Raw genomic sequence first — 27500 nt, 5'->3', positions numbered from 1 at the left:
GGAGGACAAAGGGGAGCATTTACTGGGATGCATGATGGACAGATGAGCAAAAAAAGTGCAAGAGATGAGAAGCAGCAGAGCAGCAGCAGCAGCAACAGCAAGAGCAGCAAACTGACTAATGGAAGAATCAAACAGTTGAAAAGAAAACAGATCAGATGAAGTTCTGAATGCAATGGCATTGTGCTCTCGCTTTGCTCTTTGTAGCCTTGGTTCATTTTCGCTATTAGACAACGCTGAATTTGTGAGCTTTTATAGCCTGTGCTTTAAAAGACAAGAGCAATATTAGACACTGTTCAAGTGAAACTACAATTCTACATCTGTCTGAACTGCTGGAATTCTAGAATTACAAACCTAGCCTGAAGCTGCATGGGGCTTTAGAGTAATAATTTCTATTAAATGACAAAGCGGCTAGAAACTTTTTATCTAAATGTGGTTGTAAAATCTGGCAAAAATGCTAAAACCACCACACCTCAATCAAACAAACTTATAGAATTTTTTCATAACCTTTGACAACAGTATTTTGCAATGTATGAATCTCTAGATTATGCTTATTTTACTAAAATAAAATATGATCATGCCTTGATTTTTAATGATTTAATTAGGACAGTAAGGTCTGACTGTGCTTAGACAAAAGTCTCGTAACTTAACAGAAATAATATACAGTATAGAATACAAAGTCGTGGTGCAGTGGAAAATGAATTAATAGCTTGGAAGACTGCATCCACACATCTCTGCAATGACTCAAATCACTTATTAATAAAGTCATCTGGAATGGCAACGAAAGCATTCTTGCAGGACTCCCAGAGTTCATCAAGATTCTTTGAATTCATCTTCAATGTCCATCTTACCCCAGACATGCTCAATAATGTTCATTGTGGTGACTGAGCTGGCCAATATATATATATCCAATTACTGTAAATTATGGTGGAATTTGTCAGATGAGACAAATTGATTTTGTAAAAGCCAAATTGATGGTAAATATTTGTTTTTTGTATTATTATAGAAAAATTCATGTTTCTTTTTTTTTGTATTTTATTTGATAAGTTATTTTGAATATTTTTTCAGTTTAAAAAATATTGGGGGTTGGAAAGAAATATTGAAAATATTAAGAAATTCTAAAATATCATATAAATTTATATTCAGTACTGTTGACAGGGTTTTTGTAATGCAATTTAAGTAAAAACAAGTTAAATAGATTAGGAGCGTAACAAAATTTCCTCAACAGATTAAACTCATGATTTTATTTTTCCTTAAATTTGATTTTCATGTTTTATTTTGATAATATTTTATCATATACATTTCTTATAAAATAGATTTATGAGGCAGTTCACAGAAATACATCATAAAACAGGAGAAAAAAAACTGGGTGAACATCATCCAAGTGTGATGATTCTATGTATTTTTGCCAGGTTTGTGAATATTTTTAAATCTAGCTCAGAAGTTTGGATTCTAGAATTCCAAATCTAGTCTCATTATTGTCATTCTAGAGTTCTAAATTCAGTAGAAAATATAATAAAAAGGAGGGTGTTGATCTGTTAGTCTGGTTTAGAGCATATGTATCCAGACGCCATATCTCTTCTGTCCACACAGAAAAACAAACAACTTAAAAATTCCCACCAAGAGCAGAAGAATAAAGCCAACCAACACAAACATTAAAAAAAGCATTCAAACACATCTTGATTGGCCGACTCAAACATTCGGAGTACAAACAGAGTAGCTTATAAAGGTGAGTGTGTTGCTTTTGAAAACTTTTTTTTTTTCACCATAACCCCCAGCGAATGGAAATAAAAGTCAAATAAACCCCCCCATGGCCTTTTCACAAGTGCATCTGTTCTACACTAAAAAAAAAAAAAACAGGGGCTCAGTCTTCAGTCTCCTGATTAAAGGGATGCGTGGAAGAGTCTTTGGGCTTTTCTCTTCACCTCTAGACCAGATCCGAGCTCTCCGTCAGAGCTACATCCACTATCTGGGCCTAAATGATTGTGTTGAAAGAGAATGCAGAGAGCCACTCTAAGGAGGACCGATCTTGACTGTGAATTAGAAGAAGGACTGTGTGCGGTTTGGGCATGAGCTGGTTACGGAGTTACAGCAAAGGCAACAAGACAGCTGGGTAAAAATCTTTTCAAAAATGCCCATCACATTAGCCCTTGACTTCACCACTTTGGAAACCTGATTGATTCTCATTGGGGACTCGATAATACAACATGCAAAAACAGGGACGACCACACTGGCATTTTGATTAGGAGATTATGCCAATGAATGTGTCGCTCATCTGGGTATTGGCTGGAAGATGTGGACAATGAGTGCTGGTAAAATGTAAATAAATCCACTGTAATAAAGAATCAAAATCATGTGTGTTTGTTCAGTTTTGATTAAAAAAAAAAGTGCAAAAGACATGAAATGCTGACCTTGGAATAAAAGACATTTTGTTCAATTAGGATAATTAATCACAATTAAACCAAATAGCAATATATATATATATATATATATATATATATATATATATATATATATATATATATATATATATATATATATATATATATATATATATATATATATATATATATATATATATATATATATATATATATATATATATATATATATATATATATATATATATATATATATGCTATTTTCTTGACTCTACCTGACAAAAGTCTTGTCGCCTATCCAAGTTTTAGGAACAACAAATAATAACTTGACTTCTAGTTGATAATTTGGTATCAGAAGTGGCGTATATGAAAAACAAAGGCCTCTAGATTACGCTTATTTTACCAAAATAAAATATGATCAAGCCTTGATTTTAATGATCTAATTAGGAAGAATTACAAGACTGTTGATGTTGCCATTCACTCTGCAGATCTCTCGCACGTAACTCCAAACCATGACTTTTCCGTCACCAAACTTGACTGATTTCTGTGAGAATCTTGGGTCCATGCAGGTTCTAATAGGTCTTCTGCAGTATTTGGGATGCAGTTCAACAGATGATTCATCAGAAAAATCTAGTTTCTGACACTTTTCCAGATGACCAACTAGAAGTCAAGTTATTATTTGTTGCTCAAACAACTGAAATCGACGACAAGACTTTTGTTAGGTAGTGTAGTGAGCATATATTTTTCTTATCGTCTCACTAGAGTCTATAAAGAAAACAACATTGATTTATACGGGTCAAACATGAAAAGGGGTTTTCCAAGCATCAAAACAATATTATGTAATATTAAACCAAACTACTTTTTAAAATAAAAAACTATTGTTTTCCCCCCAAATATAAAAAAGTTCCAATCAGTCATGCTTACCATGTTTTGCTGAAGACTAAAATGTCAAAGAATGCAACATTTGTTTTTATTTAAAAAAAAAAAAAAAAGTGTCATTTTCAGATCAAGAATCAATTTAAACACCAAAATTTCACCCATTTTTCAGCTAAATGCCATTAATAATTAAAATTAAATGCATTTTATATGATCTCTTATTTTTTTTAGATATTTTAATAAGTACATTAAATATGCAGTTTAATTTTTTTACTCACTTTAAATGACTGTGGAATACTCCTACGCCACATTTTGACGTTATTTTCATAAAAGTTATTTTTGAAGTAAGAAAGAAACATCCAAGTAGACACTTTACCTGTTTTTAATGGACCCCTTTCACATTTCTGGGTTTCTTAGTTCTTTCTATGTTCTATAGTAGGCATGGGCCCGTATAAGATTCTGATGGTATGATAAACTTTGTTGGCCAACAAACGTTTTATTGTGATTAATACTCTAAAATATACTCTTTTTAAATGTCTAGGTAAAAAAACAGCTACTTTTTTCAACTTTGACCACAATATATTTTATATTAGGAAACATTTAAAACACTTTGGAACAGTAAACATGTCAGGTTTCCGCTCTCATTAGTTTCACAATCACAGATTTCTTTTCTGCTGAAGATACTGTAGTCTTAAAAACAAATTAAATCTTACACATAGCATAGGAACGGTATAGCAGAAAATTTTGACTCGACTTAAAACCTTTACTTTTCCCAAACAGTAGTATACCTTGATAACGGTTATCGTCCCATGTTTAATCTATAGTTGAGTAAACTTAGTGAATAGGAGAGTATAACAAATCAATTTATACAATCCCATCTGCTGAAATAATAAAAGAAAATCTCCATGATGGTGTTATCAAGACTCTCAGATAAAGGATTATGTGAGAACTAGGCCAAATTTACTGTCCTGCATTTCAAATGTCTCACACAAGAAGTGATTCTTTTTTGTAATTTGATGCAAAGATGATATAATACATACATAAATACCCGGAAATGCTCATACGTTTTGCTTTTTTAAATCTAAATAATAAAAACTTTTAAGGATTTAAGATGCTGATGACCGTTAAAAGAGTCCTAACAGTCCTGTGAAAAGGGTCCATATGCTTTCGACTTTTGTAAATTTGATTTGATGCCAGAAAACTCATTTTTGACCCATACAAAGATGCCATTTTTAATTTATTATTCCATTAAAAGCTAAATTATACATAAAAAAGGATATTTTATTTAAAGTCTACCTATATAAAAGTGTATAATAAATATATGATTAAAAATGCGCTGATAAGAATAAGCTTGGAGAAACTCTTAAAAAGTGAGCAAGAATCTCATAACATGTCAAACTTGTTTGGATCTCTCTCTCTAAGTGAGTTATTTTTTTAGTCAAAATGTCAAGCGTGCCTCCAGCCGACTGACCTGAGATCAGCTAGAGTGTGTGAAAGCGGCTGAATGTGTCAGTGGTGAGGATAGATGAGAGCAGAGCAGACTCTCTGTATTCTGTGCCTCTTTTAGACCGAGGTTATTTTAGGCTGGATCTGAGATTTTTCCTTGTGCTGAAGACAGACAAGATCATTTCCCTCCGCTAGAAAAGCTCGCACTCAAGCATATGATCGCATCTAGGTGAAAACGACAGTACAAACAGTAAACACGTATACATCACCCCCAAATTTCTATGATTAACCTCAACAATAGTGCAAAAGTTCAGAAAAGGGTTTTTTGATTTCGATGTATAACAAGTCTTTAAGACAGTCGTCGCCCCCATCACACCTTCCGCATAAACCTTGGCACTAAGATTTGGATTTTCACCCTTTTTCGCATTTTAGTTTTTGTTCATGCTGCACAGATCTCGGTCTTTAAATAATAATAATATTAAGAATAATAATAATTAAAAAAAGGACATTTTCTACCCACACAACTAGTGCGGATTGAGTGAAAACGGGGCATTTAAGGGGAAGAAAACAACACTGACAACAACAAAAAGCCTGTCTTGTGCACGGATTACCTTCTCTAAATTCGTCAGCTATACATAATACACAGCAAAAACAATAAAAAATAAGGTGGGAGACTCCAGGCAGTGCGTAAACTCCAGTTTTTGCCCAGCTGGTTGGACAGAAAACAAATGAAATGTTTTCTCTAGTAAGCTCAGCTCCATATTTGTTATTTAAAAAAACAAAAACAACATGGTTGTCGCGAAAACGCGTTAAGCGCTGCTGTGCACGGGCATTTCAAACCCGTTCCCTTTATATAGAGTGATGGAGATCAGCCAATCGTGTGCTAGCCCCGCCCCTCAAACTAGCTCCTCCCTCTGTGGGTCTTTGCTCAGCACTATTGTGCTTTCTGTGTTGTTGGGATCTGTCCGGCCTGTGGGCGGAGTCTGCACAGTGACAGGCGAGTTATTGCTGTGCTGCTGGAGGTAAAGCACGATGCCCGAGTGCTGCCCGATCACTTGACTGTAAGCGGGCGGAGGGCCCTCCATGCGCCCGTGTGTACTGGAGCTGGCCGCACTGATCCCAGAGTTGCTACTAGGAGGCCTCGGTCCGCCGCCGCCGGCTGAACTGTGCATGTCGATGAGGTCGCTGTCAAAGATGGTCCGGTTTGGTGGCGCCCGCACTGACTCTCTGTTGAGCTCCAGCTGCTGCTCAGGGTCTCTCAGCTGCAGTGTGCAGGGGCCCTGGTACGGTGGCGGCTCCTCTCCATCTGACAGAGAGATGGTGGGCGGCAGGTCAATCTCATGTTGCAGGTATGGGTAGGTAGGCTGGAAACGTCTGAAGCGGTTGTGCTGCATGAAAGTGGGCGCCGTGAAACGGTCCCTCGGCTGAGGAGCGTACACCACCTGGAGAAGAGAAAGAATGCCAGAAATCACATTTAAAGAATGCTATGACAAGACATTAGAAACTAAGAGCTTGATATTTGTAGTGCTGCACAATAAATCACATGCTATTGTGGTGTGCATTTATCATTAAAGACTGTAATTAGCTGTAAACGTCCATTAACAAGCTATTAGGAAAATATTGCATGCAATGTAAACGTGATATTCAAATCGCAGATAATCATTCAGCAGTATTGAGAGCTGTTTGTGAACTTAGTCTCTTCGTGAATTACAATCCTTTGTAGTAAATGCTGCTAACGTTACATCTGAAAAAGCACATGGAAATACCATATATAATGATGATTTTACTCCTAACTCACTTCATAACTTCAGTCGAGTGTTTGAAACAGTTGCTTCTGTGAGATGATGTGGCTTCTTGCACAGAATAAAGCATACAACATTGCATAGTATTCCAAGCAGTGAGATTGAAAAGGCATTGCATCATTACATACTATATTTCAGGAAAATAATAATAATAATAATAATAATAATAATAATAATAATAATAATAATAATAATAATAACTAAGATAAACCATATGTTGTCATGGTCATGTGTCTGCAGTTAAGTAACAATGTAAACAGTTAAATCTTCTGGTGTGTATTTGATGGTTCCAGGCAACTCATGAGAGTGCCCTCTGGCCTTTAGTTGGAGATTTACGACTGATCACAGAACTGCGCTTCCCTGACAAGATGTGCATGACAACTGCAGCTTTTGTTAAATAGCAAATCCAATTTCAATGCTGGTTTATCGTGCAGCCATAGATATTGGCATACAATGCTATACTTAACCATGAATTATATTAGTTTTGAGGGTTTGAACGCATAAGCTTCAAGTTCAGACGCAGACTCAACTTTATTATCCTTTTTAGGGAAACTAAAATTGCAGCAAGGTGCCGTAACACAGGCAAAGTTCCATGTACACATTAACAAAATATTACCACACAACATACATCACTTTGTAGGTGCATCTCATTTAATGACCTAATAGCCATAATTATAAAAGAATTTCTAGTCTTATTTGGCCTGCAAATAGGAACTCTAAAATGACATCTTAATGGCAGCGGCTGAAACACAGAGTACAATGGGTGATCCGAGGTGCATAGGATACCCTGAGCTCTCTTTAAATCACAATTATGGTAAATTACCATTGGACTAGTTTGGTTAAAACCGATGATCTTGCCTGCCACCTTCACCAGGCTACTCAACCTGTTCTTATTTGACACACTCAGATTATCGTACCAAGCTACAATGCAAAAGGATAAAACAGATTTAATAAATTGTTTACAAAACAGTGTCATCATAGAGGTACAAACCTGAAAGTCTTTGTTGAACTTTTTTATAGAGAGCCTGGGTGTTGGGTTGAAATGTCAACATACTGTCAATAACAACCCCTAGATATTTACGTGAGTCATCAGACCAAATGAAAAATACCTCAAAGTTCATTAAACATCGAGTATCTTTCTTCTGTTGGAAAAGAAAAGAAGATATTTTGAAAAATACTGATACGCAGCATAGACTTTAATAGCAGGAATAGAATTACTATGGACGTCAATGGGATCCAGTAACCAGCAGTTTTTCAAAAGATCTTCTTTCGTGTTCAACAGAAGAAAGAAACTCAAATAGGTTTTGAACAACTGAAGCATGAGTAAATGATAACAGAAGTTTCATTTTTGGGTGAATATCCTTTTTATACAGTTCTCTGTAATATTTTAATGTGACTGGTCTTCTCTAGCAATACCGACTCTATAATTTGATCTAAAAACAGAGCTGCTGTCATTTTGTGTCTTGAAAGTTATTGATTGTATTGAAATGTCCTCATTTATTTATAATGTGAAGTGCTGTGTAATAGTGGTATGACTGAACTGTATCCCTTAAATCTACTGTGAACCTGTTCACCCGTCTCATTCAAATGCTCCTTGTTTTCAGCTGCTTTCTTTGTGGAAGCTTTGTGCTTAGTGAGATAATAAAACACTGACTTAAATCAATAATTCATGTCCAATTATTTTATTTATGAATGAAGCCAGGTAATAAGCAGCATAATGTGCACGCAGTGGTTGTTAGTGCACATCTTAAGGATGATACAAGACCCCTATTCTGTCACAGCAACCCACTGGAAGTACTTTATTCCCTTTGTAGTGCTAAATGATTAAATCACATACAAAATAAACATCTGTATCATATTCAGAATTATTAGCCCCCCTGAATTATTAGCCCCCGTTAATTTCTTTCCTCAATTTCTGCTTAACAGACAGAAGGTTGTTTCTAAACATACACATTTCTAAACATAAACACATTTCTAAACATAATAGTTTTAATAACTCATCTCTAATAACTGGTTTATTTTATCTTTGCCATGATTACAGTAAATAATATTTTACTAGATGTTTTTCAAGACACCTCTATACAGCTTAAAGTGACATTTAAAGACTTAACTATGTTAATTAGGTTAACTAGGCAGGTTAGGGGAATTAGGCAAGTCATTTTATAATGATGGTTTGTTCTGTAGACTATTAATTAAAAAAATAGCTTAAAGGGGCTAATAATTGTAACCTCAAGTGGGTTTTAAAGAATTAAAAACTGCTTTTATTCTAGCTAAAATAAACTAGGATATTCTCCAGAAGACAAAATATTATCAGACATACTGTGAAAACTTCCTTGCTCTGGTGAACATCATTTGGGAAATATTTAAAAAAGAAAATAAATAATTAAATGGGGGCTAATTATTCTGACTAAAACTGTATATATATATATATATATATATATATATATATATATATATATATATATATATATATATATATATATATATATATATATATATATATATATATTCAGTCTTTTTTTAAAGAATATTTATTTGTCATTTCAATCAAAGTGTATATATTTAGTTTTTTAGATTATTTGCCTATAACAGTACAGAAAATACAATTTAAATTATATTTTTCTATCATTTAGGGGATGTATTACACGAGACCTACTGTTGACTTGTTTACTAAACATTCATTCATTTTCTTTTTGGCTTAGTCCTTTTATTAATCGGGGATCGCCACAGCGGAATGAACCGCCAACTAATCCAGCATATGTTTTACGCAACTCATCACTGGGAAACATCCATACACATTCACACACATACACTACGGACAAATTAGCTTAGCCAATTCACCTACACCACATGTCTTAGGACTGTGGGGGAAACCGGAGCACCCTGAGGAAACCCACGCGAACACAGGGAGAACATGCAGTTTATCAAACAAGTGGTTTTAAATATAAAAAAAATATTGAAAATCTAAAGAATTGAATTTGCATTTAAACCTTATTGTATTAAAGTTTTAGTTCCCACACTTTCAAAATTATTCAGCAGAAATACAAAGATTTTTTTCTGCATAAAAATAGCAAATAAAAAAAAAAGTCCCCAGTCCAGACATTAGTATGCAGATGCACAGCTGATAAAATATCCTCCATATGAGTGAAATCCGAAATGGCCAATGAGATCAGCCTCATTACCGCAAGGCCCAGCGTTTACATTAGCCGGTTGAGGCTGATGATGGGAGGCAATTTGCGCAGACAGACCCTGAGTGTCTGGCCTCTCAGACGGCCGTCTAGACGCTGCCAGAGGAGGCAGAGAGATTAATGAACTGCTGAGAGGCTGAGAGAAAGAGAGACAAACCCCCCACACCAGCATACAAACAATGAATATACATGCCTGTATTCGCTAGATTTTAAGTGCTATCGTTCACTGACACAGACTCACATACGCCTACATTGAGCAGAAACAGAGACGACACACACTTGAGGAGACGCCACTGCTTGTTACAGACAGACATGCTATTTAGATGAGGAGAACAGCAAGCGTTCAGTGGTCCTTTTAGAGAACAGGACAGAAAACAGACACACGCAGGCTTACCTCAGATGCCCCTTGTCTCAGCCCATTATCTGATGGCCACAAAGAGCCCTCCTGCAAAACAAGACAGGAAAAGAGATATTACAGACAAAAAAGTATAGACAGAAGTCATATTCTGGATGACTCTTGGTTTTAGACATCAGTTTATACTGATACTGAATTAATTCAATGAATCTGAACTGATATGACATCATTGTATTTATTAACAAAGATGAATGAATATTTAGTCCTACTATAAAGTGCTGCAGAAAAATCATCTGAAATGACTATTTATAATTAATAATGATGTTTTTAACACCTGGTTGTAGTATTTAAGAGGGAAATTTACAATCGATGTTTAATTAAATTCATGACACCCATACTTTATAAATGAACAAACCAGAATAATTAGTACATTTTACATTAGTACATATATATATATATATATATATATATATATATATATATATATATATATATATATATATATATATATATATATAAATAAATGTAAACACATTTTGAATTAATAAATGTTAAAGTAGCTTTGTAATAAAAATGGAATGGTCAAAATGTATTTAAAAAGCTGATGGTAGCCTAAACATTTTATCACAGTAATATACTGTATATTAAACTGTTTATAACTTTACTGTCATTAGTTTTGAGGTCATTTACTGCATATGGTATCGCTAATATATTTTACAGCTAAAATTCAACTTTAAAAGCAGTTTTTTTTTTAATTCAGTCAAACGCTCTCAACAAGCTACTAATCAAGGCTCACAGCTGTGACAAAGTTTCTTGTTTTAATAGAAATACGGAGAAAGAAAATCATACTTCTACATTGGTTTGCCAAACACCACCACCACCAAGAAAAAAAACAACAACAACACATTTTATGATGTCTTGTAGAAGTCTTTGTTTCTTGTTAATTGTGTTTGTTTCAACTATATATATATATATATATATATATATATATATATATATATATATATATATATATATATATATATATAATTTTTGGTAATTTTATTTTATTTTTTACAAAGTAAGGCGACATTTAACAAAAAAGTACAAATAAAGTTACATTCAATTAGAATTTTTTATATTATTAAATAATCATTTGTTTATGTAGCAGGAACATTTTAAAATTACCAAAAGAAAAACACAAAATATTAAAAGAAGTTTTTTGTCTGTTAGTCTAATTTTCTGTACCTATTGGAATCGCATGAAAACAGTTTAAAATAAATTCAAACAAAACTGATTAGTTAAACACACCATAAAATTATAGCTATGCACTATGTAAAATAGCATAACCAACAAAATTTAAAAAAAAATTTACAATTTAGCATAAAAAAAAAAGAATAATAGAAAAAAGTCTAATAAAGAACATGTTTAAATCCATAATAATGCTCTGAGCCTATATATCTGTATTTAAACTGCACTGATGACATCAATAAATGAATTAAAAAATTACACAATAAATAAATAACCCAATTGTTAAACCCATTTAAAAGAAAAATCAGACAGAGCCTATTTGTTGTAGTCTAATGATGCTCTGTGGCCCTATATATCCATTCCAATTAAAAACCCTAAACAAAAGCAGTGAGTGTGATTCTCCCTGATGCCTCTCCCCCTTGCGTTCCCTCATGAATGAGAATGAAAAGTGTCCGTCATTTAGCAGTCGCTCTCTCTCTCGGGCGCTGCGCGTGTCTGACTTTGACTGGCGTCTAGACAGAACTGCTGAATGTAATCAACATGCCCTGCTCTCAGAGGAACACTGCCATTGTGTCTCCTCCAAAACACACTGCTTCTCAAACCACTAAAATACACTGCCATTTAATTACATATTCTGCATATTTGTCCTCAGTAGCATTCAGTTTTCATTTAAAATTGTAATAAAAATCACAGTTGGGTCCAACTACATTAGTTATTGACTTATTTGCGCATATGGAATACATAACTTAGGATACATTTTGTTAAATGTCAGTACACATCCACAAAAGGCAGGACTCGTCATACAGTTTACCTTGCTAATGACTGCCATAAACCCTTCCCTAAAGCCAACCCAAGTGTTTTCGAAAGCAAATGTAAGAGAAAGTCCATCACAGCCACATGTTTTACCTTTATTTTGCATAGCTTTTATCTATTTTGTGGAACTGTATCACAAGTACATCACTTTACAAGGTGAGCTACTGAGCAAACTGACCATGCCAGAAAAGTTGTCCATATGGAGACAGATAAATGAGGCAAACATATTCAGTTACAAATCACAGACACTGTTAAGTTGTATTGTGGTATTTATTTGGTGTTATGCAAAAAACTGCACAAAAATAATACCTTTTCATGTCCCTGTAAATATCATTAGTGTGAAAAAGAACAAAACTTGTTGGCGTTATACTGCCTCATTACTTTAATTTAACCTAGAAACTGCAGTCAAATGTATGTTAAAGTACCTTCGTGTGGTTTCACAAAAAATGTAAGATGAAGGATATATTTCCAATGAGCCTTGTTGTAAAAAACAATGAACTGAGTTAAAGTCTTTGCACACTTGAGCCTGACATTTTCATATGCATTTCTTTGTATTTGCTAGCCTAAAAATTTTTCATGCTCAGAAAATTTTGTACACCGAGACCGGCATCCTTAAATTGTTATATTTCGCAGAGAAGGAGAGCTCACCTCAAAGCTGATTCAAAGCTTATTTCAGAAATCAAAGTTCAGTTTGATACTTTGCTTGTGATACTGCAGCCACATCACCCATTTTCTTGAATGAATTGATCCTGAACAAAAGACTGGCAGTATATCAAAGGTATGGACATGCCACATGCCAAACTTGTGAAAGTTTCATGCCAGACATTGAAACCAGCATAGAAGCTACAGCAGTGTTCTCAACAATCTGTCTTTATATTCTGCACTGTTTGACAAAGTGCTATGTGACAAAGTGGATTCATTTGTCATACGCCATTAGAGCTTTTGTCCTTTGTTTATATGGTGGATTGAAATAGTCAAAACAACTCCCAAATTACTCAGTGAAATAAAATATCATGTATTAAAATTAACAAAAAAAAAAAAAACAAACAAATAAAAATATCAGAGGCAGTGTGTAAACAAGATCAACACACTGTGAGGTTGTATTTATTTTTGGATGATTGAAAAATCCAGGCAAACATTTCAGTCCCAGTGTGCAATGAATATAGGGAGTCAGCTAATGACAATATATTGTATATATGAAATATGATTGCTTTAAAACTAACAAAAACCCAAAAAAGGTTAAAGGTGCATTTTCTGGAATCATTTTCTATTGGCAGTGCGCTGCTTTTGCACACCGGTGCATTTTAACCTCCTGCTGCACCTCATGTTTTTGCGCTCTGTGTGCCTGCAGTTGGAAATAAAAAAAGTCAACTCTGTGTGGAAAAAGCGCCTACATCACACGCGCCTGCACCAAGACCATTGATACAGGAATTGCCTACACTGTAAAACCCAGAAAGTTAAGGTAACTCAAATTGTTTGAGAAAATCGATTGCAACAAACCATTTAAACTCAAAATCCTAATGAGTAATGTGAACTTAATCCATTTGAGTAAGCGAAGCAATTTGAGCGCAGTAAAAACCAATAAATGAAGAGAACTCAAAACAACTGAGTACTGTAAAACCCAATAAGTTAAGGCAACTCAAACCGTTTGAGGAAACTGATTACTACGAACCATTTGAGTTTAAAAAACTGATCTATACGAGTACTGTGAACTTACTCAATTTAAGTTAAGTAATGAGGCATTTAATTAACTCATAACCTTCAACACTGAGTTCAAACCTCTTTTCAAATGAGTAGAATTAACTTTCAGTCAATTTTGAGTTAACTACACTCATTTAATTTGATAAAGTTGACTGTTGGCTTTTACAGTGTAGTAACATAAAAAGCGCAGTGCACTGCTCTTATCTAAAGTTAACAAACAAGGCATCTTGCATTTTCGGAATTGAAAAGTTTGCTCAAGTTGTAATTTTGTAAGTAATATCTGTTTAGGGTATGTTTGCCCAAGATTTAAAGAAATAAAAGAGTTTCATTTATATTATCATTGTCATTTATGGGGATTTAAAGCAGTAGAAGTTAAGTAGACCTGAAAGAATAACTAAAATTACCTTTCACACAAAGTAGTAATGCCAAAATTAAAACCAACACTATTTTAATGATCAGAATCAGAATGAGCTTTATTGCTGGGTATGTTCGAAATATGAGGAAATTGATGTCAGGACAGAGCTTCTATAGTGCAACAGAATGACAGAGACAGCACAAAAACAGATAATAAATATATTTTGAAAATAGAAGTAAAAAGTGATATTCAAATTGACACGTGTATGTACAGGTATATTACTATGTACAACGTTATATGTGCAGCTTTTGTGTGCAAATTGGCATGTAAAGTACGTTGTTATTAGTAAGGATGTAATTAGTATAGAATTTCTTTTTTAAAGCAAACCGAACCAACACTGCATGATCAACACCAAGACCTCCTATATGCTGTAGAGAGTACATACAGCAACCTCTAAACATCCCCTGCTTTGTTGTTGTTGTTTTTTGAAGTAACAAATGATGTATGTTTAATTTCCTGCTGTCTGTCTGGTTCTAAACTGCGCAAATGTACTGAAAATCATCCCTTGGGTGAGAAGAGACACCCACACATGCCAGCTCTGCCTTCATCAGCTCACTGCACTGCTGCAAGTTATTTTGGATTAGACACAAAAAAGACCTTTCCAGAAGTAAACGCACACACCACTCGAGAGACTTTTAGGCCCTGCTGTTTTCTTCTTTTGCAAGATAAAAGCTCACCCGAATAAGGCCTGGAGATGACACAGCAGGTGAAAAATTCATCTACTTACTATTAGATATTGATGTTTCATTTCAGGGCTTGGACTGAGAGCGTATGTAAGAAAGACTTCATGATTTAAAATAGAAGATGATATCAGGCGTTGATTAGCTTGTTTTCCAATAAGATTAGATGTTTTTCAGCTCAAGGACACTTAGGAAAGGATGAACTTTATTTGTCCCCGAGAGGAAATTAGTTTTGGCCAAAAAGCAGACTAATTTTGTCCAAGCAGACAATAAAATAAATAAAACAAACAAAGCATTTAAATACATACATTGTTTGTACTACAGGTGCACTCTTCTTGGTAGAGTTCAACAGTTTTATCGAGGTAGGAACAAACAAAAGCTTTAACCTATTGGTTTTACACATTGGCATTCTCAGTCTTTTTCCTGATGGTAACAGCTGATATTCGCTGACAAGAGGATGTTTGGAATCAGCACTAATATTTATTGCTCTTCTCATGACCGCCTGTTCATATAGAGTCTGTATGGGCTCGTATTGTTTTATTCCTATGATTTTTATGCCTGTTTTTTTATTTATATGAACTAATTTATTTTTCAATTTAACAGACAGAATTCCAAACCTGACTGTGATTTCATAGCGAATAAGACTTGCAAAGATAGCTCCATAAAAAAAACAATACAATCTCAGCCTTCTTAAAAATAAAGCCTCTGTTGTAGTTGTGTACAAACTGTGACTCTGACCTGCTGAGCTCTGTTACTTAAAAAAAAGAGTAAAACCATTTAATTAAGAAAGTACTGACACTAAGATCACTTCCACAGTTACTAAATCTCATTCCTGTATTACACACACACACACACACACACACACGCACACACAAAAAAAGTGTTTTTAAAATGTCTCACTGTAATGATTCCTTTTCTTCTGCCTAATATATAAAGCTTATTTCTGTTTTTTGTTTTCATGCCACACATGTTTTTTCATTTTTTGTCAAGCAGTTTTTTTATGTAAAGCGCTTATCACAAAATCATATTTTCAAAGTATCATATACAAGTATGCTTACAAGTCAACAATATACTGAATGAATGAATAACTTATTCTTTGCCTTTCTGATAGTTTTAATTTAAGATGGCATTGTTGTCAAACAGAACTCCAAAAGTCACTAAAATCGCAGTATTTTTCCAGGCCAGTAGGTGGCGAAGTCACTCAGAAAATAAATACTATTCACTTGTGCTCATTTAGTCTTGTAGTCCACCACTGTTGTACATTGTAACATGTAATACAGGGCTGCCCAATCCCTCAATCGCGATCTACCGGTCAATCGCAAAGGTAGCGTGGGTAGATCGCATTGCTTTAAATAAAATAGATGTCAGCCTATCCTCCATCCTCACTGAAGTTGAAATTTAAATTTGTCGCTTGATTGACATACAGGGCAGCCAAGCTGATCTCTGACCATTTCTTATAATTATTTTTTTAAAGGAATTTTTCACATTTATTATGATAGGACAGTAGAGATTTCAGACAGGAAAGCATTGGGAGCAGAGAGAGGAAGGATCGACAAAGGACCTCGAGCAAGGAATCGAACTCAGGTCGCCGTGAGCACATCAGTGCTATATGTTGGCACACAGTACCACTAGGCTATTGGTACCGACATATCTGACCATTTCTGACGCATGGGTTACCACAAATGCATTTAAAACAGCATGCGTATAGCAGCTATAATTTGCAGCACTTAGCGAAGTTGGCACGGTTAAGTCCAAATATCATTCCACCATGACTGATGATCATTTGGTAGTTTGTTTAAGGCTGGCTAGGTAATGACAAAGTTGTAGGCTACTGCACAATACAAGTTCATACAGTTATACAAGGTATATTAATATATATTGTACAAATACAGAATTCTCAATATGTTTATAAATTAATATATGTTTAGCATTTTTATATTAGCTAGATCATTTTGACTTGGTCATTTTATAAGTAGCTAGCATGCTGAAAAGGTGTGGGCACCCCTGATGTAATACATGTGCAAATTATATTGTTGTTTAGGTCTTTTTTTTGTACTTTTGTTGTTAGTGTAGACATTGATCATAATTATATCATTTAAAAAACCTTTAAAAATTCCACTTTGAAAGCAGTTTTCAAAGACTTACAATAAAACAAGATTATTTTATTATATTTTTATTTTTAAAAATACTCTCTATTTGTTCACCCTCAAGTGGTTACAATTTTTTAAGAGAATTCCATTGAACAAAGAAGATATTTTGAAGAACAATAAAAACCGGAAGCCATTGACTACTATTGTGGGAGAAAAAAATACTATGAAAGTCAGTGGCCCCAACATTCTTCGAAATATCTTCTTTTGTGTAAAAAAACAAAAATCAAACAGGTTGTAAAGGGTGAATAACTGATGACAGAATTATCATTTTGGGATGAACTGTCACTTTAATATACAGACAACAAAGAGACAAAGCTTAGTAGCAGCAGCCATGCTTTTAACAAAGTTTTAATACACCCTTTTCAAAATTTTTGAGGAAGTTTGTGAAAGTATTGAACGGAGATTGTTCCTTGAGTTAGCGTTTGGGTCTTACCGGCTGCAGAGAGAGATCCTGACTCTGTGCTTGACTTGACCGGCTCAGGAATGACCACGTGGTGAGTTTGTAGTGGTTGAGCAGACACACGACCACCACCACCATCACAGTCATCACGACGATTATGATCACGATCTGCACAAACTCCAGTTCAGCTGCAACACAGAACAAGAAGAAGAGCTCAGAACAGCAATTATGAACGGTTTCATCTCATTTTGCCCAAAAGATGGCAGCAGAGTCAAATCAACATCCATGACGACTACAGACGACAACTGGTGATATCATCTGGCCAAAAAAAAAAAAAAAGGAAAAAGGTGAGAGCCATTTTGGTTTGACATAGAAAACAGGAAGAAAATATGAGAGTTCTAGTAAAGCAGTGTTTGTGTAAGATTAGCTGTGTTAAGTTCAGAAACTGGATAAAGAATGTGTTGTCATGTTTGTCATTTTGATCTGTGCACTGCATATACATTTTCATTAGTCTATTAGTCTATTTATTTCACAATTATTATTACTATACATGATATATAGCTGTTAACAAGTTGTTACAGACTGAATATTTAGCCTTCAACATTAACAAAATTACTTCTTTTGCTGACTGCTTCTCATTTTAATTTTTCAGCTTCAGGTGACTTGAAATATTTAGGGCCATATGAAATGCATTTAAATTTTTCGCTCCAAATTCAATTTGTTTATAATTACTCCCCCCACCCCCCCATTTTTATTAATAATAATAATGGTAATATTAACATTATTATTATTATTACTATTAGTAGTATTGTTATTATTATTATTATTAATAATAATTAATAATAATAATTAATAATAATAATAATAATAATAATAATAATAATAATAATAATAATGGTGATATTAATAATAATGTTATTAGTATTACTAGTACTATTATTTTATTATTATTATTATTATTATTACTACAAATTTTATTATTATTATTATTATTATTATTATTATTAGTAGTAGTAGTAGTAGTAGTAGTAGTAGTATTAGTATTAATAATAATAATATTAATAATAATAATAATAATAATAATAATGGTGATATTAATAATAATAATAATAATAATAATAATAATAATAATAATAATTTTATTACTACTCGTAGTAGTATTAATAATAATAATGATAACAATGGTGATATTACTAGTACTATTATTATTATTATTGTTATTAGGGATAACAATAACAATACTAATAATAGCAATAATAATATTTTTTAAATATACATTTTACTGGAACAATTTATATTTGTCACTGCTTCTCGACAACCTGTCAAGTTTGCTTTAATTGAATGATGATACCACATACCATTTAAAGTTATTTTTCTTCTTCCTCTTTCTTTAAAATTTATTACAAATTTTAAAAACTATATTGTTTTGTAAAAATGTTCTCTCAAATTCCATTTCCCCCCAAAGTTCCTTATAGACAAGTTAGGTTTGAAGCCATATGAGAGTATTTAAATAATGGCAATTTCTGGGTTAACTTTCTTTTAAAAATTCTCCTTTTATGTTCCATGAAAAAAACTACATACAGATTTAGAACTAGGGTGGTCAACATATAGTCCACCCCTCACAAATCTCTCTTTTAAATTCAGATTTTTAAATAGGAAGCTGTACAATATTATATGTGTATATACATTAGATTAGTCAGTACTAAAGACAAATCTGGAGCGAATCTAACAAAATAGCTTATGATAACGGTCCAAAAGCTAGAACAGCCAAATTTACATGTTAGAGAAAAATATTAAATACAAATTAAAAAAAGAGGAAAAATCAAGAGAAGCAAAAATAAAAATAACAAACTTGTTGGAATCTTGTAGGTTGCATTTTTTTTTTGCAAAATGTAAATGAATGTAAATGTACTATCTTTCAATTTCTGAATATGGTTGGTGACTAAACTAATATTTTTATTAATATATCAGTTTAATAAATTAGTTTTTTTTTTTAATGCACTACAATACATTGAATATTTTTATCCATTTCTCAGTGAATATAGGCATTTTCAATATGGGGTGTACTTAATTATGCTGAGCAGTGAGCACTGCATATGTTCAGTCAAACAAAGTTTCTGTCATTAAATAACCAGAAGAGCTTCATAGCAAAAAGTGCAGAAGGTAAACAGCTTGATGGATGAAGAACACCCTGCTGGACTCTCTCAGTCGAGACCAACACTGGAGCTGCTTGGCTCTTCAGACAACAGCCTTGCTAAAGCTCGTCCAGTGGAGTAAAGCGAGCACAGAATGAAAGAGTGAGCCGTGGCCTGCAGTGCAGTACTGCGGGATACTGGCTCTCACACTTCAAAAGAAACAAACACTTCTCTCCTTATTTAGGCCAGAAGAGGGAGAGCGAGCAGAGACAGAGAAACAGACAGGCAAGACAGACAAAGGAAGTGACAATCAGACAGGAGGACGATAAGACGGAGAGAACGAGACTCAGATTGGGGAAACTGTTAAGAGCAAATCAGACTACAAACACAGAGCTGGCGGACTGGAACTGAATCAATACTGTACAATGAAAATCACACTAGGCTGAGCCGCTTCTCTGACTTTAGATAAAAAATAAGGGCAGGGGTTTTTTTTGTACGATGGTGATTTGAAAATTTGTTTGAAAATTGGGGAATGGAAAATAGTTTGATCCATTTAAATTCTTTAAAGTCTAATTTAAACCTGGAATAAAGAACTCAGGGATGTTGGAAAAAATGTCAAACGAAAACATGTTGTGATGCTAAATTAATACAGATATTTAGAATTTAGCAGAGGTTCTAGGCCACTAATTGGATATGCATATTTGTGACTGACCATTTGAACTTGTTTGCTTTAAAAATATATATATATATATAAATAATTAATTTGCTTCACACAAATTTTAATTAATTTTTTAGATTTTTTTATAATGTGAATGAAATGATTTTGGATGAAAAAAGTAATTACATCTTTTAATTAAAAAAAATGCACAGTAACAGCAATTTTTAAAGTAAATTCATGGCTTTTGGTGCTACATGAGCTCAGACATGCTCAGATGAAGATGCTTTGCAGACTTTTGCAGTTTTGTGACTAACATACCAACATAAAATAGACACTCACAGTCAGAACACCTTAAAAACAACATAGAAACTGCCACACTAGATAGCAAGTTTAAGATGAGCAAGCACTCAGAGCTTCTGGGAAAAACTAAAAAATAGGAAAAAAAAAAAAAAAACATTATATGGAAATAAAATCCTTACAATGTAAAATCTGCTTTAAAGAAAAAACTAAACAAAACATAAAATGACAAAAATGTGTAAGCAGAATCATTTTATCATTTGGACTCGAGGCTTCTAGATCTCGTTATGCTTAATATGCTCAGATTAGCTTTACAGACTTCAACTCATGTACCTTTTAAAAATAACCACCCAGAACACCTTGGCAACAACCTGTAGCACATCTTAACAATCACATAGAACACCCAAACAAGACTGCTACAAAGAAAAATAATTCATAATATATGGTTTCTAGCTGGATTAAGCTGTTAGTGCACAATTTCAGATCAGCAACATGTCAGCTATTGGCGATTAAGCTGGTTGTTGGAGCATGGTAGCTCATTAACCATGTAATGACCTGCTTAGATAAGCTAATGACCAGCTAGAAACCAGCCACCATGTAAATCTTAAATTTGTTATTTCAGTTGGTTTTCGTGCAACACGATCTCATGGCAATTTGTAACTTTTGTAACCAGGGTTGGGGGGCACGCCTCCCTTTTAAAATCGTACGACTGAACTTGTATGAATTCATATGAGTAAGCCACTAAGCTGACAAAACGTAAAATAGTTACATTTCTTTGTGAGATCAGGTTGGCTGCTCCCATTAAGAACACATGGTGACCAGAATGTACTTTAATTTAATTTGAAGGTGAGAGGGCGCTCACATGCAAAAACTCCAGTAAATTGGAAAAAGCCTTTAGAGGTTGCTGTATAAACAGAAGATTTACTGCTTCTGTTGATTCAATGTGACTCATAATAAGCAATTACAATATTATCTCTCAGATATACTTCTTTCAAAGACTCGAGCCAATCAGCTAAAATGCCAGGATGTAAAATGTACAAATTTATTACACAATCAAACATTTAAATTTCGCCTCTGCAGAAGATTAACGCTAGGGCTGCTTGATTTGGATTTAAAAAATCTAATTGCGATAATTCATCTGATCAAAATTGAGATTTAAAATGCGATTCACTATATTTTACAGTTACTAAAGTTCAATAAAAAGTTTACAGCTTTCATTTTCTCCATAGCAGTGAAATAGTGGCTCAGGGGTAGGCCCACGCGGGATCTGTGCAAGCCGAAGTCTGCAGATTTCCGCAAATTTCCCCAGATTTTTGGTCCATCATTGAGTTTATTTATTTACTTGTGTAAATTAAAATTTATCCAGTTTTTAAATAAATTTTAGTAATAATTTTGACTAATATAAAAGTGTTCATTTGATTTATTTACAATACAGTTTGTAAAGTAATATTTTCTATCTTTTAGTAGATATATTATATGAAAGACTTGCTTTGTTTACCAAACAAGTGAATCTAGATGGATTAGCACTGCAAACATTAAATAAAAGTTAAAACGTACAATATTTTATTTCATATTAAGTTTTAAGTTACAATACTCCCACAATCATTCTGCATGAATCTGCAGATTGTTTTTACAAAATTCTCCACAGGAATAGCAAAAAATGTCCGCAGATTCTTTCTGGCCTTCTCATGGGTTCTGCTGAAACAGTTGTCTGTTTTTTAAGTAACTGAAAGGTTTTAGGCTGCTCATGCTCGCCTCCCTCGCCATAGTAATATTCAAAATAATCAGCTTCTGAAATAAGCAAAATAAATAATATAAATTAAAAAATAAAATAAATTCAAAATAAGCTGCTTTTGCGATTTGAAAATCGCACCTTTCAAATCAAGATTTCAGTTTTAAAACAATTAATCGTGCAGGCCTAATAAATGTCTACTTCTATACTACCACCCACCTTTAGCGTACACACATGAAATAGGTAAATAATGAGAGGCAAATGCAGGTCTACACAGACATCAAACCAATGCCAAATTTGGTAAACTATGATCTCAACATAATGAAAGAGTACATGAACTTTATTTTTAATGACGTTCTAGACCGTGTCAGTAAGAACTTGGTCCTTTGTTCACTTCATTTAACTGTAGATTTACAAACACTGCACAATTTGATGCTGGATTTTCAAACACATTTAAACTTAAATGCAATGTCATGGGACTCTATTGCATGTAAGACTAATGTTACACAACACAAGAGTGAGAAACTTTTCATATTTATGTGTATTGGTGTATTCTGAATATAAGTAACAGATCTGTCCATCCATGAGGGACATAGGCTGTCAAACATAAATGCTGAAGTTCACGTCAGTCCAATATTTGGAAATTGCTTATGCAAACTGTCAGCCAATCATACTAGCGAGTGTTTACTTCTGAGTCTACAATCTGCCTGTACTATTTCAACAATTTATTCCAGGGGTGTCAAAAACGAACAGAAAATAGCCTGTTATATTTAACAATACTGTTTTTTGATGTTGAAACATTACAAGCAGACTGAAATCGACAGTAAAGGCAGTTCATGAGCCCTTTAAAATGATCCTCCGCTAAACGTTTGCCCAAATCATGGCGGTAAAAAAAGAGCCCTTTTCTTTGATTGTTCCCTTGTCCTGTCCAATTCTCCCACTGACACCCTTCTCTGTCCTATTTAACACTGACCTCTTATGCCAATCACAGAGAGACAGAGAGTGAGCGAACAAATGAGAGCGGCTCTGCAGATCAGCCAAACACAGACTGAGTTTCCCTCCGCAGACCAAAGAGACACTATCAAAATCCATCAGGCCGTTCTGTCACCAGGCAGAGCAGACAGAAAGCGCTAGACCAGACCAGTGTGTGTGTGTGTGTGTGTGTGTGTGTGTACTGAGCAAAAGAGGAGGGGTGAGAGAGACTCGGATAGTGTGTGTGTGTGGAAGTGAATCGAGATTTGAAGATGGAAAGTGGCAAAGTGTGTCATGAAGGTGATGTATTAAGTGAAGTAGATGGAGGTCACATCTGTAGGTGTCATTAACGCCTGCCGTGGACGATTATGTTCTGGACACTTTATGGAATGGCTTGTAGGAATGTGTCTAATACAGAGAAGAGCCGTCTGATTGTCAAGCAGAATGATTCGTAATAGATTTCTGCACGTTAGCATCTGTGGCTATGAATCAATGTTTGCTCCATTCCATTCAATGGCTGAATATTTCCATTTAGTGAAGAAGAAAATATTTTTTGAAACAATCAAAAATCAAATAATATCATCACTATTAATATACATTCTCTGACATAGCTGCAGCTTAGGTTAATGCCAAAGAAGGGAATAAATGACAGTTTTATTTCATATTTATTTTATTTGACATCCTGAAATATTAATTAATAACAACAATCTATCATTATTATATCATTAATAAAAACTATTACTATTATTATTATTAAAACTATTATTAATAAAACATTCATGATACATTTATGTGTTGTGTTAAAGTTTGTTTATTACCATTGCTACTACTAATTGTATCAATGTAATCATTTTTGTTATTATTGTGAAATGTTATTAATTTCATTAATACCATCTCTAATATCACCACTGCCACTACTACAACCACTACAGTACCTCTAATACCACCACCACCACTACTACAACCACTACAGTACCTCTAATACCACCACCACCACTACTACAACCACTACCACCATCACCACTACTACTACCTCTAATACCACCATCACCACCTCTAATACCACCCCCATCTCTAACAAAACCACCACCACCACTACCTCTAATACCACCATCACCCCCACCTCTAATACTACTACCACCATAACCACCTCTAATACCATCATCACTACTACTACTACCACCACCACCTCTAATACCTCCACCACCACCTCTAACATCACCACCTCTAATACCATCATCACTGCTACTGCTACTACTACCACCCCCACCTCTAATACCACTACCACTACTACTGCTACTACTACTATTAATGATAATAGTAATAATAATTTTAAAAGTTTTACTATCAAACTATGTAATCTATGCTACTCACTTTAGATTAAATGGGTGTAAAATTATAAAATTGTAAACAGTATCAGTAGACATGACTGAACTCAAATGCACAAATAGAAAACTATAAATATTTGTTAAAAAATTATCTCTACATTTGAAAGTTGATTGCTAAGTCAAATTACTGAATTTGAAGATTAAGAACCAGGAATGATTCAGGTGGTCCACTAGTCCTCCAACCTCTAGGTTTACTACAGCAAGAAAAACTATTTTCAGATAGCTGAGAGCTTCAGCTTCTTCAAGAGTGTGCATTTACTGTTCCTGGTAGTGCAGTGCACAAATGTCATGTGAAACCCTAAAGCTCTGCAGCAGGTGTGTGTGTGTGTGTGTGTGTGTGTGTGTGCGTGTGTGTGTGTGTGCAGCACTCATGTTCACCTGACCCCCTCTTCTAATCTAACATTGAGATGTGAATGTGTGTGTGTGTGTGTGTGTGTGTGTGTGTGTGTGTGTGTGTGTGTGTGTGTGTGAATGACCTCCTGGTGTAGACAGATCTGTCTAGATGCTTTATACTACAAACACACACTAATCCTAAATAATTAACACCGTCACACTGACAGCCAGTGTGCCACACACAATCTCCCTCTTTCTCTCTCTCACACACACACCGCTCCTCCAGACGGTGTGTGAGAGGGGCACTGTGCACCAGACGCTGTTTCATGCCAAACTCGTGGTGAATAACAGGAACAGGTGTGTTTACCTGAGGTCAAACCCAGCCCACCATGTCCGTACAGTCCAGTAGAGGACACAAACAGACCAATGTCAACACAATAAGGACATCAAACATTAGAATTTGGGATTATATGCAAAACTATACATTTTGTGATCAAAACATGCATACATATACACGCGCACACACAGACAATTATTTAATATTTTGTCCTTTTTATAATTAGTCTCTTGTTTAAAGTATTCATATAATTTTCATAAATTTTACATTTTATTTTTCGTTATCATATATAAAATAATAATTTATAGCTAAATTTATATTTATTTTCAGTCAACAAATTTTTTAATGGATTTTTTTTAAGTTTACTATAATAACACTATTTTACATTAAACGGCACCTATTTTACCCCTTTTCCAAGATTTAAGATAAGTATTTTATGTCTTCAGAGTGTGTCTGTAAAGTTTCAGCTCAAAACACTCATCAGATTATTTATTATACCTTTCAGAATATTATAATTTTCTGCTCTGAACACAATGTAGCTGTTTTTGTTGCCTGTGCCTTTAATGCTAGTTCTCCCCGCCCATCGTTCCCACGTGCCTGTCAGAGTGTGCCTCAATCTCCACCTCGGCTGCGTCAGATAAACAGCACAGTGACAGACATGAAAGAAGCAGATCTCACGTGACGTTTTTGAAAAATACTACAGTAAGAACTCTCCCAATGATTTATTGATGTATTTATTGTGGAGTTAATGACTCGATGAGTCACACACAATGTTGTTACAAAGTTCACGCACACACACACAGTGCATGCCATTAACTTTGCACTGTTTTTGCATGCAAATGTGACAGGATACCAGTTAATATGCACTGCTGTATGGATATCCATTATGTTAACGTACAAAATAAACCTGATTTAACATCCACAAACAGGATTGAATCGTCTTCTTTTATAATTGTACTGACATGCGGCTGCGGCAATAAAGACGGTAAAATCGCTGTAATTCATTACAAACATGCAGTGTTTTAAAAACATTTGCAACTTGTAAAACTCATTCTTGATCACATTTAATGATGATTGATGATCACAGAGAGCTGAACAGATCTTTTAATCCCAGTTGAACATGCTAATAGGCAGCTGTCAATCAATTCAGTGGGCGGGGAAACTGCACTCCTACGTCACATTGTGGTGGGCCTCAAAATAGGGGGGATTTGGATCCTATTTTAACGTCAGGAAATTAAAAAAAAAAAGACTTATTGTGTTTATATCACTCCAATATGACTGTGGACACACTATACCTACACACAGTATTGTCTAGACAGCTTTCAATAGATGATTTTCATCATAAGTGCCCTTTAAGATTTCTATATCAGATACATTTTCAGAAGAAGTTTTCAGATAAATCAAGTGCAGCATTGATAATAATAAGAAATATTTCTCAACAATCAAATCAACATGCAAGAAGGATTTATAAAGGATTAATGAGTTCTGCAGCAATGGATAAATAAAGCTAAAAAAGCTTTACCATCACATAAATAAACTGACATTTTAAATCCATTAAAATAGTCAATTTATACATGATGGTTTAAAAATACACCTGCACAGCACTGTACGTAACAAACCAGGCATCTGGATAGTTACTCAATCATCAAGACATATTGCTAACGGAGCCAGAACTGACTACCTGCAGGCTAGACGGCTTACTTTACAACAGCAAATACATCATTACACAAGACAAACCCAAACCCAAGGCTACGTCTCGCTGCAGAGGACGTTTGAAGAGACGGATTAAATTGACAAGTCGGCTGATTTTGTTTGTCAGCGTGTCTATCACGGTCAAGACACTCCTACGTTACATCCAAGTGTTTTGACAGGCAATAGAGAGCGTCGATGATCGTTTTGACTGTTTACTACTTGACAGAGGATCCATGCATCTTTCATACAGAGCGCTAGTCACTCGGCCTCTGATTTAACGTGGCAGTTCATTTGCTTTATGAACACGCACGGCTTTTGGCGCACTAAAATTTCCAAAAAAGGTTCGACAAATTTGTCTGAGGGCGTTTGTAAAAGGAGCGATCACACAGGTTGTCTGTGCCGAAATGAAAGGCCAAAGGCATGCGGGGACAGAGAGAGAACAACACAAAACAAGCTGGCAGACTGGCACCCTGCTGGGCACCAGGAGAGTGGGCATTCAGCCCAGCCACGCAGAGGAACCAT

General features: G+C 34.4%; 1 protein-coding gene across 2 annotated transcripts in view; it reads right to left on the bottom strand.

The window, feature by feature from the left end:
• Window positions 1-3384: 3384 nt before the first annotated feature.
• Window positions 3385-27500, bottom strand: part of ldlrad4b (low density lipoprotein receptor class A domain containing 4b) — a 103150-nt gene continuing 79034 nt past the window's right edge. For both annotated transcript variants that reach the window (XM_056475783.1, XM_056475784.1), the window contains 3 exons: window positions 17468-17622; window positions 10085-10135; window positions 3385-6142 (listed from right to left, as the gene is read on the bottom strand). In XM_056475783.1, coding sequence (XP_056331758.1) covers window positions 5597-6142; window positions 10085-10135; window positions 17468-17622 — 752 coding nt within the window. In that variant the 3' untranslated portion in view covers window positions 3385-5596. The remainder of the gene's footprint in view (window positions 6143-10084; window positions 10136-17467; window positions 17623-27500) is intronic.

This window comes from Danio aesculapii, chromosome 16 (assembly GCF_903798145.1).
Source record: "Danio aesculapii chromosome 16, fDanAes4.1, whole genome shotgun sequence".
Classification (NCBI taxonomy): domain Eukaryota; kingdom Metazoa; phylum Chordata; class Actinopteri; order Cypriniformes; family Danionidae; genus Danio; species Danio aesculapii.
Note: the sequence above shows the minus strand (reverse complement) of the source record. Positions and strands in the feature narration are given on the sequence as shown.